The sequence below is a fragment of the Physeter macrocephalus genome, chromosome 4 (assembly GCF_002837175.3).
Source record: "Physeter macrocephalus isolate SW-GA chromosome 4, ASM283717v5, whole genome shotgun sequence".
NCBI lineage: Eukaryota > Metazoa > Chordata > Mammalia > Artiodactyla > Physeteridae > Physeter > Physeter macrocephalus.
Genome location: NC_041217.1, coordinates 129769004 through 129783209, shown reverse-complemented (window position 1 = coordinate 129783209; position 14206 = coordinate 129769004). Strand labels below are relative to the sequence as shown.

At 42.5% G+C, this 14206-nt stretch overlaps 1 protein-coding gene across 2 annotated transcripts in view; it reads left to right on the top strand.

The window, feature by feature from the left end:
- ROR1 (receptor tyrosine kinase like orphan receptor 1) overlaps positions 1 to 14206 on the top strand; it is a 394945-nt gene that overhangs the window by 212251 nt on the left and 168488 nt on the right. For both annotated transcript variants that reach the window (XM_007127921.4, XM_055084564.1), the window contains exon 2: positions 13913 to 13984. In XM_007127921.4, coding sequence (XP_007127983.2) covers positions 13913 to 13984 — 72 coding nt within the window. The remainder of the gene's footprint in view (positions 1 to 13912; positions 13985 to 14206) is intronic.

The window sequence follows — 14206 nt, the reverse complement described above, 5'->3', positions numbered from 1 at the left end:
CCCAGCGGCCATGGCTCACGGGCCCAGCCGCTCTGCGGCATGTGGGATCCTCCCAGACCGGGGCGCGAACCCGGTTCCCCTGCATCGGCAGGCGGACGCGCAACCACTGTGCCACCAGGGAAGCCCGCCTTTGCCTTTTGAGTTGCAATAATTTTTTTCCCAGTTTCTGCTTTTTTTCCTTGTAGAATTTTTAATGCAATCAAATGTATCATCTTTCTTTTTATGGCTTTTAGATTTTGTGTCAAACTTTGAAAAGCCTTTTTTACTGCAAGATTGCTAAATAAAATAATCCTGTGTGCTGAGGCTACACTTGCTTGATGGGGACCTGGAGGAAGCAGGTGAGGTAAAACAAGGGCAGCAGGAAGGGCTTATGGGGAAGGCCTACCGAAGAGGTAGGCCTTCTGGTGGCTGATGTCACAGCCATGGAACCTCAACTGTGGCCTCAAGGGGGAGGCAGTGAAACAGGACCCGTCAGCTCACTTCCTTCTCCCAAGCTGTTCCACCAGCTGCAACAAATTCTCCCAAATACCTTGGTCATCCCTGACTGAAAATGGATGCCCACATTCCATACAGGGGAAATATACACCTTTTCTGAGCAAAGCAGCTGTTAAGAACGTTCTCTTATCAGCCGGAGATCAAGGAGCCCATCGTGGTAGGTGACACACATGAGTGAACAGGCCACCCCATCCATCATGTGCACAGTAGCACTGGTCGTTCCTGTTCATTGCCGGTGATTAGAAAGGCCTCCTGAAATGCTGCTGCTTGTCTGCTCTGGGAGAAGGAAGAACCCTCCCTTTTCACCTAAGAGAGGCTCTTTGGCAAATCCAAAGCCTGCTCTTGCATTGTTGTGGAAAGTTCCCATGCCTGCAGCCACAAATACCCAGGCTGTTTAAAGGCTGCAGGTAGAACTACATTTCAGATGCAGATGTCGACACCTGGGAACCAATTCAAACAGTTTCCATCAGATTTGAAAACCGAAACAGACGTGGCAGATCGATGGTGGAAGAGAACAGTCACAAAATTAACTACGTGCAAAATTACTTTTCTTTCTGATAAGAGGATGAAGAAAAAGTATATTGTAAGAGGGAATGACCAAATCACCAACTTTGAATAGCAGTCGCTATAAGTTGAGTCTGTGTGTATGGATGCGTGAATATAATTCCTTCCAGATCATTGTGTAAAAGGATCCTGTACTTTTGCATCTCTTTAATCTGATCAGATGAGCTGCGCACACGGGGACCCTGTCTGACAGAGGTAGCTCACTCTGGTGGGTGGTTCTCCATCCTGCTTCACAGCAAGGAAAGGAAGCTCCTCCCCCATTTGTCTCTTGCCTTTAGTTTCTCAAACTTATTTCTGAATGCCCAAGAATATTTCAGATTTGGTCAGTTTATTTAGTGGAAAGACTGTGGGCTTTGGAAACGGAAAGACTGGATTCAAATCCTGGCTTTTTCGCTCTATGGCATTAGGCTAGTTCCTAACCTCATTGAGCCTTAGTGTTCTCATCTGTAAATGGGTATCTGTTACCCACAAATAAAGCACATAACACACCACCCCAAAATTTGGTCACCAGAAACAATAAACATTTATTTACCTCATGAGTCAGTGTGTTTGCTGTGTGGTTCTTTGGTCTGGACCAGGCCAAGCTGGTCTCAGCACATTCTGTTAGCCAAAGCAAGTCACAAAGGCCAGACCAGATTCAAGTTGGGGAAGTAGACTGCATCTCTTCATGGGAAAAGCTGCAAAAAGTTGTGGGTACAGGGACGAATGAATTGTGGCATTTTGCAATCTACCCCACTACCTTATACAAATAAATGTGGTAAAATATGGAGAGTGCAGCTATTATATCACCTATACATTCAGAAAACATTTGTTGAGTGCCTACTATGTGTACAATTCAACAGCTGCTGCTGTGTGTAATGTGGAGATAAGTCAGACCTCATCTCCAGCCTTGAGAAGTGTGCAATTTTAGTCAAGGACACGGAAGCAATTGTAGGTCACCTTACAATTGTAAAGTGTTGTAAGAGAGGAATTGATAAAACACTATGGGATCTCAGAAGAGGGAGAGATTAAACTAAGAGGCTCTGGGTAGGGATTCTGGCCCCAGCTTATGCTCTGCTTAATGTTTCCCTCTATTTAATTTTAATTATTGATCTCCCAGGCTATCAATAATGACATGGTGCAGGAAACCCAGTCCAGACGGGCAAAGCATTTTAAACTGGAGCAATTTGAGGCAAATTAAGTATTTGAAAATTGCCAGCCATCTGGATCCTACACGCCTAGGCTAATATGGCTGGAGCAAAACCATCTAACTATCTTGCAGGATAATAGTAATCCTCCTAAATTTACCTCTCTGATTAAGATAATTTCCACTAACCCAGGCGTCCCTCAATCTCATTAACTTAAACACTTGGTTTCCAGGGACAGGCAGAAAATACAAATTATACTTTCAATAGATTTCTTTCTGAAAATAGTTTAAAAAAATGTTTGCTCCACACTCCGTGGAACTTTGAAATGATTGAATTAACAGTGTGCTAGAGGGGTTAGAAAAAAAACAAACCTTAATACTGGAAAAGAGATTTCACCAGCAGTGTAACACAGAGCCTGTGTGGAGCCAGGTTTGGGTGAGGGAAGACGGTGCTTATGTTCTCCTGGCACTTCATGACACGCCAGGGGACTTTAGGCAAGTCCTCTGGCCGAATCTGGGTTTCTTCAATTCCAACCAGGGTATGATTATCTCAGGCCTTGATCCTTCACATGTGGAGTCATGAGCTAATGTCTGTTCTGTGTACAGGCTTCCTTGAAAGGAAAAGTGCTACCTAAATACAAGGTACTTGTATTACTGTGAGGTGCTTGGAATCTTAATAGCTTTTTCAACTGCATCCAAAGTGGCCTTCTCTTTGTAAATGCTTTAAGTGGCTGAGACTCAAAGCTGAAAAGGGTTTTGTTTCTCCCTCCTTGTAGGGAGTCCTGCCTAGAGTAGGAGGACTACATATTTTTAGAGTGTGCCCAATTTGCCCATTGGGTGGAGAGCTCCACAAACATAAAATTCCCAGCCATTGAGATCCTATGTAATGGAGATACTGGTGGAGACAAAACTGCCCTCCTCTTTACAGGATGATAATTTTCCTCCTAAGAATCTAATTGACTAAATTGTTGGTAAACCAATTAAGAGGACCTTCTAGTTAAACATAAATACTTTGCTTTGAAAGATATTCAAGTGGTATCAATTTTGCCCTTGGTTAATATTCACTGGGCTGTCTCAATATTGAGATTGCTGACTACTTTGGGATTTTATGACAAAAACAAGAGTTAGATTTTAGTCTGCCAACTCCCTCTCCCCTAGATTCTTAAATTACATTAAACTTCTCAGTTCATTTAAACCTTTTTGTGTTGTTTGGGTTTTTTGGCAGGCATATCATTATATGAGTTTCCCTAAACTAGTGGGTTGTAGAGAACCAGTACTAGACTAGTTATATAAGACCCACCTCAGGAGATTTGGTAGTTTAGGGATAGGGGCTCCAAGAATCTGTATTTGTCTAACATACTCCCCAGCTGGGTTTGGGAATCACTGCATTAAATACCCCTGAAGTTGTATCTATAGTAAGTAAAAAAAGTCTTTACCAATTAGTTATAGCTGCTACTTTGCTGGGCACTGTACTCATCTTCAAATATTTTTCTAGTAATCCTCATCACAGTCCTGCAAGCTCATTACTATTGTTCCCATTTTATGAATGAGGAACTGAGGTTTAGAGGTATGAAGTAATTTGTCCGAGGTCATAAGCTAGTATGTGACAGACCCAGGATTTGAACATGTCTGATTCTAAAGTCAGTTTGACCCTTTCATCCCTCTGCTATGCTGCTTCTTTCTCATCTAGCATGTTCCAGGATTGTGTAGGAACCAGGTAGGACACAAAGGAGGCACAAGACATGATCCTTTCCCTCAAGAAGTTTACTATGCAAGCAGAGTGAAAGGAAGAACCCTTACTCACTGATGGCCGAAGAATATGTGGACCATAGCATTGAGTGCAAACTGTAAAGTAGAAAATTAGAGTAATTCTAGTCTTTCTGTCTTTTCAGTAGAAAACGGAATATCACTGAGTTAGCAGATTTATTATATTTTCCTATTGAATTGCAGTTGTTTTGCTGTGATTTAAACATAGCTTGGGGCTTCCCTGGTGGCGCAGTGGTTGAGAATCCGCCTGCCGATGCAGGGGACATGGGTTCGTGCCCCGGTCCGGGAAGATCCCACATGCCGCGGAGCGGCTGGGCCCGTGAGCCATGGCCGCTGAGCCTGCGCGTCCGGAGCCTGCGCTCCGCAACGGGAGAGGCCACAACAGTGAGAGGCCGGCATACCGGAAAAAAAAACAAAAAACATAGCTTGAAGTAGGAAAACAGAGGTATCCTATTTGAGGTTCGAACACGAGAAACATTTTATTGATGTCAGTATTACACTATTTCAAGGAGATGAAATTTGTGCATCAAATATTCTGTTTGATATATTCCATTTTTTCACTGATCTAGCTAGAGCAGAAGTCATTTAGCTCATACGTAGTATCGTGCTGAATGGACAGTTATTTTCTCTCATTCCAGAGCCAAGTGTAAATCAGAAAGGTAAAAGGAACTTAGAAACTCTTAGACAGGTTACACTAACCCTCCATTCCCAGTAGATATATATGTTGCTAAGGAGATAAAGGCACAAAAGACCCAGTCCTGGTCGAAGAATCGATTTAGGAAGTATACAGGGCTGGAGCTAAATCACTCAAGCTGGGAGAGACATTCCCTGTTTCTAGTAGAAGACTCATTTTACTAGCCAAGCTCTGCAGGTAAGGGCAGTTATGTGATTACGGCGAGAGAAGACATACCCACTGTAGAGGTCTCAGTCTTTGTTCACTTTTCTTTTTTTTTTTTTTTTTTTTGGCGGTACGCTAGCCTCTCACTGTTGTGGCCTCTCCCGTTGCAGAGCACAGGCTCGGGACGCACAGGCTCAGCGGCCATGGCTCACGGGCCCAGCCGCTCCGCGGCATGTGGGATCTTCCCGGACCGGGGCACGAACCTGTATCCCCTGCATCGGCAGGCGGACTCTCAACCACTGCGCCACCAGGGAAGCCCTGTTTGTTCACTTTTTGCAGAAATAAATTCTGTTCTATTCAAAGAAAAACAAATAGATTATTTGGGCTCCTCGTGTCTATCTAAGCATGTGGCTCTCCATAAACCACATGAATTTCATCACCAAAATCTTTGGCCAGGACAGGATCTTCCGAGACTGTGCTGAGTCCCTTTACCTCCCCACCTCACCAGCCTCCACCCCATACACAGCATTTATCATACTGTACTTTAATTATTTACTTCTCTGCGTCCCTACCACACAGTGAGTTCCATGAAGTAAGGAATGGTCTTTTGTTCACAAGTATATCCCAGCACCTAGCTAGCACTTAGCTAGTCTGGAATAGAGTAAGTACTTAATAAATACTTGTTGAATGAATGAATGGATGGATGGATGGATGGATGGATGGATGGATGAATTAATGAACAAACAAGTGAATAAGATCACATTAAAATCCAGGTGAAATTAAGGAGTTTTTAAAGAAATCCTTTTCGGCCATCTAGTTTTCCAAACTGTATACTAATACACTATGGCTTTAGGGAGCACCCAGCACACCTTAACTTCCTTCTCACTGTATTTAGGACTTAACCAAGACTTCATTTGTTTTGCAAGACTCAAGAATAAACTCTCAACTGTCATGGAACTGCAGCGAGAAAAGCATCTTTTTTGGACCTCGTGTTTCTTTTGAGAGGCAGGTGACTTTAAATTGAACAGGGGCAATTACAGATTAATAGACCTTTATTGCAAAATGGATTATAGAATATGAAATGAAAGTGTGCGTGGGCCATACAAAGGGGGAAACTAAATGGCAAACCCCAGAACACAAAGACAAATGATGCAGCAGGATGAGTAACAAGGAAAAATTTCCAGGAGGCACTTTTGAGGGGAAAATCATATAAGAAAGATCAATCAAGTGGAAACCAGAAGAAAAGAGGGAAGTTTGTTGATGTCATTGGAAATCTGAAGTGTCTGCAACACCCGAAAGGAAATGAAATAAAACCCCTGTAGGGAGATAAGACCAATTTCCGGGCTAAGCATTTTTCAGCAGGCTTTCTCCTTTTTTTACTCTGTCTTTGCCAACTTATTCTGAAGCCAGAAATAAACTAGTTGTTTTGTTGCACTAAGCATCCATGGAGTCTAGTGGCACCAGGGGTGAATGAGGGAGCTAACTTTGGGTCCATTCATTTGAACTTCTCCTTGGGGAAAATCAAGGTTAGAGTCATCTGGAAATTTCCCTTAAGACTTTGCACTGACCCTAAGAAGATCCTGCCTTCCCAGTAATTAGCTGAGGTGTTTCCTTTTCTCTTTAAGCGGGGGAAAAAAAACAAAAAAACTAGAAGTCCCTGGATTTTGAAATTACTATTAGTTTCCCTCTTGGAAAAAGCTGCTCCTGTATAGTTGAGTATGACCATTATTGATTTATGTGCACTTCCTTTAGTGTACCGTAGTATTTCTAATACACAGGCCTCCTCTCAGATTGGAGCAGTCTTTCCCACCCTCTGATTCTTTGGGGTTCCCCTCTCCAAACTGGATGTTGTACTCTTCCTCAGTGCTGCCTTGGAACCTTCTGTTGTGCCTCTTACCACAGATTTATGTTTAGAGTCAAGGCTTATTTAACATATTTTCTAACTTGTTTGATTATTGTTTTTGCATTATTGCCCCTTCCTTCTAGATCCAGCTTCCCTCTTACTGAAATAAAGAATTTATTTAGCACAAAAGGCTATGAGTGCATTTAAAACAGTTTTATTTTTAATACACAGAAAATGGAAACAACCAAATGTCTGAGGTGAATGGTTTCAGTGTGATAGTACATCTATACTATGGAATACTACTCAGCAGTAAAAAAGAACACGCCATTGATACACACAACAAATTGGGTGGATCTCAAGGGCATTGTATGAGTCCATTTATATCACATTCTTGAAACAACAAAACTATAGAGATGGAGAACAGATTAGTGGTTGCCAGGGGTTAGGAACGGTTTGGAGGAGAGGGATGGGTGTGACTCTAAAGGGGTAGTATGAGGGATATCTTTGTGGTGATGGTATAGTTCTTCATCTTGATTGCAGTGATGGTTATACGAATCTACACCTGTAATGAAATGACACAGAACTGTACACATACATTAAAACAATGTTGAATTCCAGGTTTTGATACCATAATTACATAAGCTTAATTGGAGAGAAACTGGGTGAAGGGTACGTGCGACCTCTCTGGTCTTTACATACCCTTTTGATTTCTTGTGGGGACGTTTCCCCCCCACCCTACCCATGTCCTGGGTGGACTCAAGGGTTCTAGCAGCTTCTCTGGCCTTTGGGGGAAGTATTTCCAGCCCCTTCCCACAGATGGGGGAGCTCTCCTAGGCTCTCATAAAGGCTTTAGGCAAGAACTCAGATCTCCCTCTGGCCACATGTTGGTTTTCCAGTGAGCATTGCTACTGCAGCCCCCAGGCTGGAGGACCTGTATTTACAGGTATCTTCCACATCAGCTTCTACTTACTGTTCTCTTCCTTTCTGACACCTGAGAATGTCCTTTTCTTTCAGTCTCAGCTATGCATTATACTCTTTTCTTGTGGTATTTTATTCAATACTCTTGGTGTTTGTAGCCTGATTGGGGAGAGATGGGAGGAATGACTTGTGGGAAGGGGAGACCACTTCTGTCCATTTCTATAGTTGCCCTGGGACACTTTATAATTGTGTTCCTGTACTCCTCTCCCACTAGACTGTAAGTTCTCAAAAAATGTTAGCGACCAGGTCAAGATTTTTCATCCCAGTTTTTATGCATGGAAAGTGCTAATATACACGTGTATTGAATGAATGAATGGGTAAATGAGTGAGTGAATCTCCAGAGTTCCATGGAAAAGAGCCCAACTATGGTGGCTTTTAAGTAAGATAGTTTTCAAGAATATTTCTATTCGCTTTAAAGAAGATATGTGTCATTATGGTGCTTTGTGTAACATAATTCCTTTAAATACAAGAACTGTGTATGATCCATAATATTAATTCAACAGATTTATAGAAGGAAATAATATTTCCAAAGGAAAAAAGACATTTAAGTGTGTTTCAAGAAGTATTTCTTCTCCTCCCTTTGTGTCTCTCACCATCTTTTGGGGGTTTTAGAATTAGGGAACCAAGCATTGATGGGAGAGGAGTGTGGCCTCTGGTACTGGTTCTCAAATGATGTTTTGCTGAACTTAGGGTTCACTGGGGTCCTCTGGGGCTGAAGGGGGCTTAAGTTGGAGAGCAGTGGGTACGTCTTTTGGCATTGCCTCTCTCCCACCCCCATTTTGGCACAATTGGAGACACTGGCTCTGCTGTCAGACCTCCTGGGTTTGACCATAATTCCCATCCCCACCCTAACAAGCTGAGTAGGCAAGTGCCTTAATATCTCTGCCTCAGGCTGTCCAATCTTAGAATGAAGTTAATAATGGTACCTACCTTATGGAATTGTTGAGAAGATCTCTGAGTGTTATCCTCTCAGACACTGAGAAAACCTAGACAAATGTTTTTTTGGTTTTTTTTGCAATTCTCTCTATATAAAAATATGAATAATACCACAAATTTTGGTATATTTTAAATTTCTCTTCAACAGTTTAGTGGCTTTGTCACATGAACAGTAATTGTGCTACTTACGAAGTCATTATAGGTTTTATAAAAAGATATCATTTCATAGTGCGGTGTAGGTGGTGTGATTGGGTATTTGAACAGTTTAAGGTTGCAGGACTGTGCCGTCTTCTTTCTTGGTGATTGTACTGAAAACTTATTTTGAAGATTATATCAGACATCCAAATCTGAGGTCACTGAGGATTACGTCGTCGTAGACACTGAGCATAGTAATTCTCCACTCCTGATTATCCCACAGGGGTAAGGGAGGCTCTCACTTCCCTCTCCTCAGTAAATAAACTGAGTCCCAGAGTGGAGGGGCCCCCTCATTCAGGACCCTAGATGTGGGGTGATTGTGAACCCAGGGCCAGAGCAATGCCCAGGCTGACTAACCCCCTGGCGCTGTTGTGGAATGTGGCCTGACTGCCCTTCTAAGGAGAGCAGGCTCTGACTTTCCCAAACAGGTGCCTTTGGTGAAGGTGACGTACCTGGCTATGGGCTTCTCCTCCACTGAGGCGCTGGGGAGAGGAAGGAACCGAGGCTGAGATCCTGTGTCTAAAGTAACGCTGCCTACCAGAGAACTTGAAGCCATTGCACCCTCGTCTCCTTCCCACCCTCTTTCCCCAGATGATCGCAAGCAGAGACCTTCTTTTACCACAGAAGAAAGTGTGCCCCTTTTGTGTGACTGACGCCAGCTGTTTGGATATTCCCTGTGCGTCTCTCTGAACTCAGCTTCTAAGGAGACATATCATCTCTTACGGGCACAGACAGAGGAAGATTAAGGCCAATGAGAAGGCAGCATGCATTTATTTCTTTTCTTTTAAATTTATTTTATTGAAGCATGCATTTATTTCTAAGCCATCTCTAAGGCCTGGCTCTATCTTAGGACTGTGATTTTGGCCAAGTCACTTGACTGCTGTGGGCCTCACTTTCTTCATCTGTCAGATGAGGAGACTGTACCAGATAAGAGGCTTAAAATTTTTTTGTTTAAAGCGTCGGCGCATTTTTCCACAACACCTGAATATGTAACACAGAGAAATGTAGAGTTGTTCCTGTTGAAGGAGGAGCTATAGCCTGTGCCCCTTGTCCTCTGTACCTCCAGATCCTCCAAGGTCCCCTATAAGGACACTTCCAGAAATCCTTAGGCTTGAGTCATGAGCTACTTGAACTTGAAAGAAATTAAAATACTGCATATAACATCACATGACACTTCTACTTTATATCTAAGGAGGGAAGGATCCACATACGATTGCCACATTAAAACATACACCCCTTTTTAAAAAGTTAGAAATTTGTTAACTCTGTGGGGAAAACGCCCCACAGTGGTTATTAAAGTTTGACTCACAAGCAGCAAAAAAACCCACTAACAAACAACATAGTTTGCTAAATAAGTCCTGGGCCTCTAAGGCCCACTCAGATATAACACTGCAGGACTCAGTGTCACTGGTCATGAAGGGCATTGGGGCAGCCACCTGTCCCTCACACTTGGCCTTTGTGACCACTGGGCTGGCCACCAGTGTCGTGAGAATGCTGGTTTGTGCCTGTGTAACCTCAGCTTGTTACGGGATCAGAATACAGGATGTGGCATGGCCGGGGGCTTCTTGGAAGAGCTTCTGCATCCTGTGAATATGGGGTTGTTCCCTGCCAACTGCTGAGATAAACCAGTGATCCTCGTGGAGAGCACAGGCTTTTATCAATGAGGAGGATTCAAGGCTTATTATTTTTTTCCCCTCCCTCCAAGTAACACTCCCACTGTTCAGGCTTAAATACCAAAACCTTATGTTTGCAGAATCAGTGCCAAAAAGTCACTCATCAGTGAAACTGCAAAGATAATAGCTCCTATTGATCAACTTGGGAGAAGAATGTCTTGCCCTCCTGCAGAGGTCAGGAAAGATAAGGGCTGGAGTTCTCTCAAACATGCTGGATTTGCTTAAATTGGATAAAACCACATAAAAACACTGATGTTCTAAGAGAACTGATGACCGATTCAGGAAAACCTCACAAAATGAAAAGATGGGCTTGGATTAGTAAGGCATGCAAAATAGGGTCTTTCTAAAATCACAGCAGATGCGTCATTTCAAACCTAGACAGTGACATAGCCGCTAACTGGAGTATGTCCACACAGCGTATGCCCATTTGCCTTGCTAGACAGAAGGGGAGGCATGAAAGATCTTGAGTATCCACTCTATGCTGGGCACCCTTTTGGTGCAGGACCCTTTTGGTCCATAATGTGATTTAGTCCTTACCACATTCCTGTGAGATAGCTTTTATTGTCCCCATTTTACAGGTGAGAAAATAGTTGTCAAAGGATGTTAAGTAACTTGGTCCTGATCATAAAATTAGTAAGTGGCAGAAATTAGTATCTTAATGTAGGTGTGTATTTACATTAAATATTCTACTGTCTCCCAATTGGCACATACAAATTTGCCATTACCACAATAAATTTTACACACAGAGAGGCTGCTAGTCTGGTATTAAATATCTCATCCTTTTGCCACGGTGAAGAAAATAAGAGAGGAGCTGAATCCATTAGTGGAGATCCTGTAGGGTCAAGACTGGCAGTCGCCTCTCTCTAAAGCTGCTGCTGACACTGGAATCAAGGGCTCTCAAACTGAGATGTGCTCAATTTTTCTTGCTTAAAATTCAGCCTGCTTTTCGGGAAGTGAGGGGGGAACCTTATTAAACATCATTTTTGTGAGGGGCTACATTAAACTACTAACATTAAACTTTTCACATTAAATAATCAGCCTTTCTTTAAAAAAAATGTGGCCTCAGAAGACAATATTTTTCAGGGAGAGTATTCATATTTTAAAATATTTATCTATTTTATCTGTTTTTATTATCATTTTATCTGAAAAGCTGAACATGTGGTTATCTCGAGGAATAGATCTGGAGTCTGAGAACAAAATTCCTCAGAATCATCACAATCACTTAATGAGCTTGTGAATTGAAATTATCTTTGCTGTAGCCTAAGAACCCAGTGGTAATTAGTGTCCGGGGACACATGGGGAACAATTTCAACTGTTAGCAGTGCCAAGAATCCATTCATTTGTCATCAGTCTCAAATTATATTCAATCAGCAATTCAAACTCAGGCTAGCAAAACCAAGTGACATATAGCTAACTTTCTATAAAATTAACACTGTAAAGTGAAACCTATGTTTCTGGCAGTTTTACTGCAAGCAGCAGTAAGATGAAGCTATGAAAATATTGAATGTAGATGCTGTCAAAATCTGTCTTAATCCCACCACTTCCCCACTCTTTGAATCCTTGCCTGAATTGCTGCCGTGGCTGCCATGCTTCTATTCCCAAGCTCCCCGAAGTCTGAGTATTGGAGTGCTTGATGAGCCTTTTTATAAGGCGAACCACAGCAGTCCAAAATACTGCCGACAAGGGGCCTTTATTCAAAGAGCCAAGGTGGGTGGCAGCAGGATGGGGGTCAGCGTGGAGTTGCAGTTGGAATCACACATGGAGGGCTCCAAAATGCAGACAATTAGCACTTCCTGGTGAAATCACCTGCATGAAATACCCATTCCGAGGACAAGTGGTTGATAACAGAAGCACTGTCTTCCACTGTGGTTTTGTGCTAAGCATTTTCCTTACCTGGGCAGATTTTCCTTTTTGGCTTCATATTTTGGAATTCTCTGTGCTGTAAGATCCCTGCCATACTGCCAATCTGACTTCAGTTCCCCTTAAAAGAATCTATGCTGTTGTTGGCTCAGGATGTAGCAGGTGACTGGGACTGTTTGGGGTGGGAAGGGTACGTGTGGTTTGTGTACTTTCTTTCCCACCTGCTTTCTTTTCCCACCCGAACAGGGGAAGAGACAGGCCAAGGAGGCCTGCACAAACCAAACAACCTTTTGTCTCTGCTGTACGTGGCAGGTTGATTGGAGACCCAGTAGACAAGCTAGAAGTGGCCTCTGCAAGGTCTCAGTGGGTAAACATCCCGTCCTTGGCAAAGCTCACTGATGACGCGTTGTGGCTTCTATGGCCATGTGGCAGATGATCCCCATCAGTAAATAAGGAAATGTAGAGAGTGTGCTTATCTAGGTGAAAAGGTGAATCCAGAGAGAGGTAAGGTGAAAGACAAGTCAGGTTTCACAGACTTGAGGACTGAGCAGCATGGGCTGCCAGGAGGTATGTGCATGGTGGAGTCAAGCAGACCTGGATGTGAATCCAGTTCTTCCACTTACTAAAGTTTATCTTGCATTCTGACACAGATCCATTTTCAGTGACTACCTAGAGTACTGTGTTGAAAAGGCTGTAAGGCAGACCCCAGGTTTAATAAGCAAAAAGGGCCGTAATTGACTAATGATGTCTGAAGGAAGGGGAAGTGATGGCATGGATGCCACGGATCTAACGACCCAGGCTCTGGGCTCTCTGAGATCCTGCCTAGCACTAAAATTCTGTAATGCAGTGGGTGTGTATGTGTGTGTGCACACGTGTGTGTATGTGTGTAACCTAACAATTGGTTAGTGCAATCCTATTAGAATGTGCTAGTAGGATGGTGTCATGGGTTAAATTTTCAAAAACAAAAACATCATTTGTATATTACAGTATATCACTGAAGAGTTTTAAAATTTTAATAGTGTATCATGTCCTTAGACTATTGATTTGCACGTTTGCTTTAATTTATAGTGGTTTTGAAAATTAACTTTGAATTTGGGTTACCACAAATGACTCTCCGTATTCAAATACTTAGCTTTCATTTGTCTTGACTTAAGGTTTCAATATAGAGAAATAGATTTCTCTATTAATAGAAATGCTATCAATTCACAAACACAAATGAAGCCAGCAGCAGGAACAATGCTGTTCTCATGTTTCATGGGAAGACTATTGACTATATTAATCTAAGACTTGTCTTCTAACAAGAAAAGGAAGAGTTTGTGTTTGATGGTATTTGGTCATTTCTGTAGGTTTGGTTTTTCGTCAATGAAATATCTGTATTTTAATTTTCAAGCCTGTGCTTTAAAGAAAAAAACTTTGAATCTGGCCTCCAGTGTGTTTGTCTGGATAGCCTCTATAATGCAGGCACCTCTGCCTGGCAAGTAGAGCAGACATTCAAGTTTAATAAGCTATGGGACTGCGTGGTTTCTCTCGGAAGGCAGGGCCTTTGGAAATCTCCTGTAATGCTTCTAACAGCCCATATAAGTTACTATATTTAAAATTGCCCTTGTCTTTTTCCCCTCCCTTCTTTTTCTTTTCAGAAACAGAGTTGTCAGTCACTGCTGACTTAGTGCCTACCTCATCATGGAACATTTCAAGTGAGCTCGACAGAGGTATGCAGTGGGGACACATAGGGGTGGAGGTGGAGGAGGGGAGGCATGAAATGCCAGGTTTACTCCTGGCATGGCTGTCTTTGAAATCAACTGCTTTTTAGATCACTAGAAGGAGGCGGGGGCCAAAATAAATTCCCTGCTTACTGTGATCATTTAACATTTAATTACTTGGAATTCTATTATTTCTGGAAAGGTTTGTTGTTTTGCTTTTTTTTTTCCTCT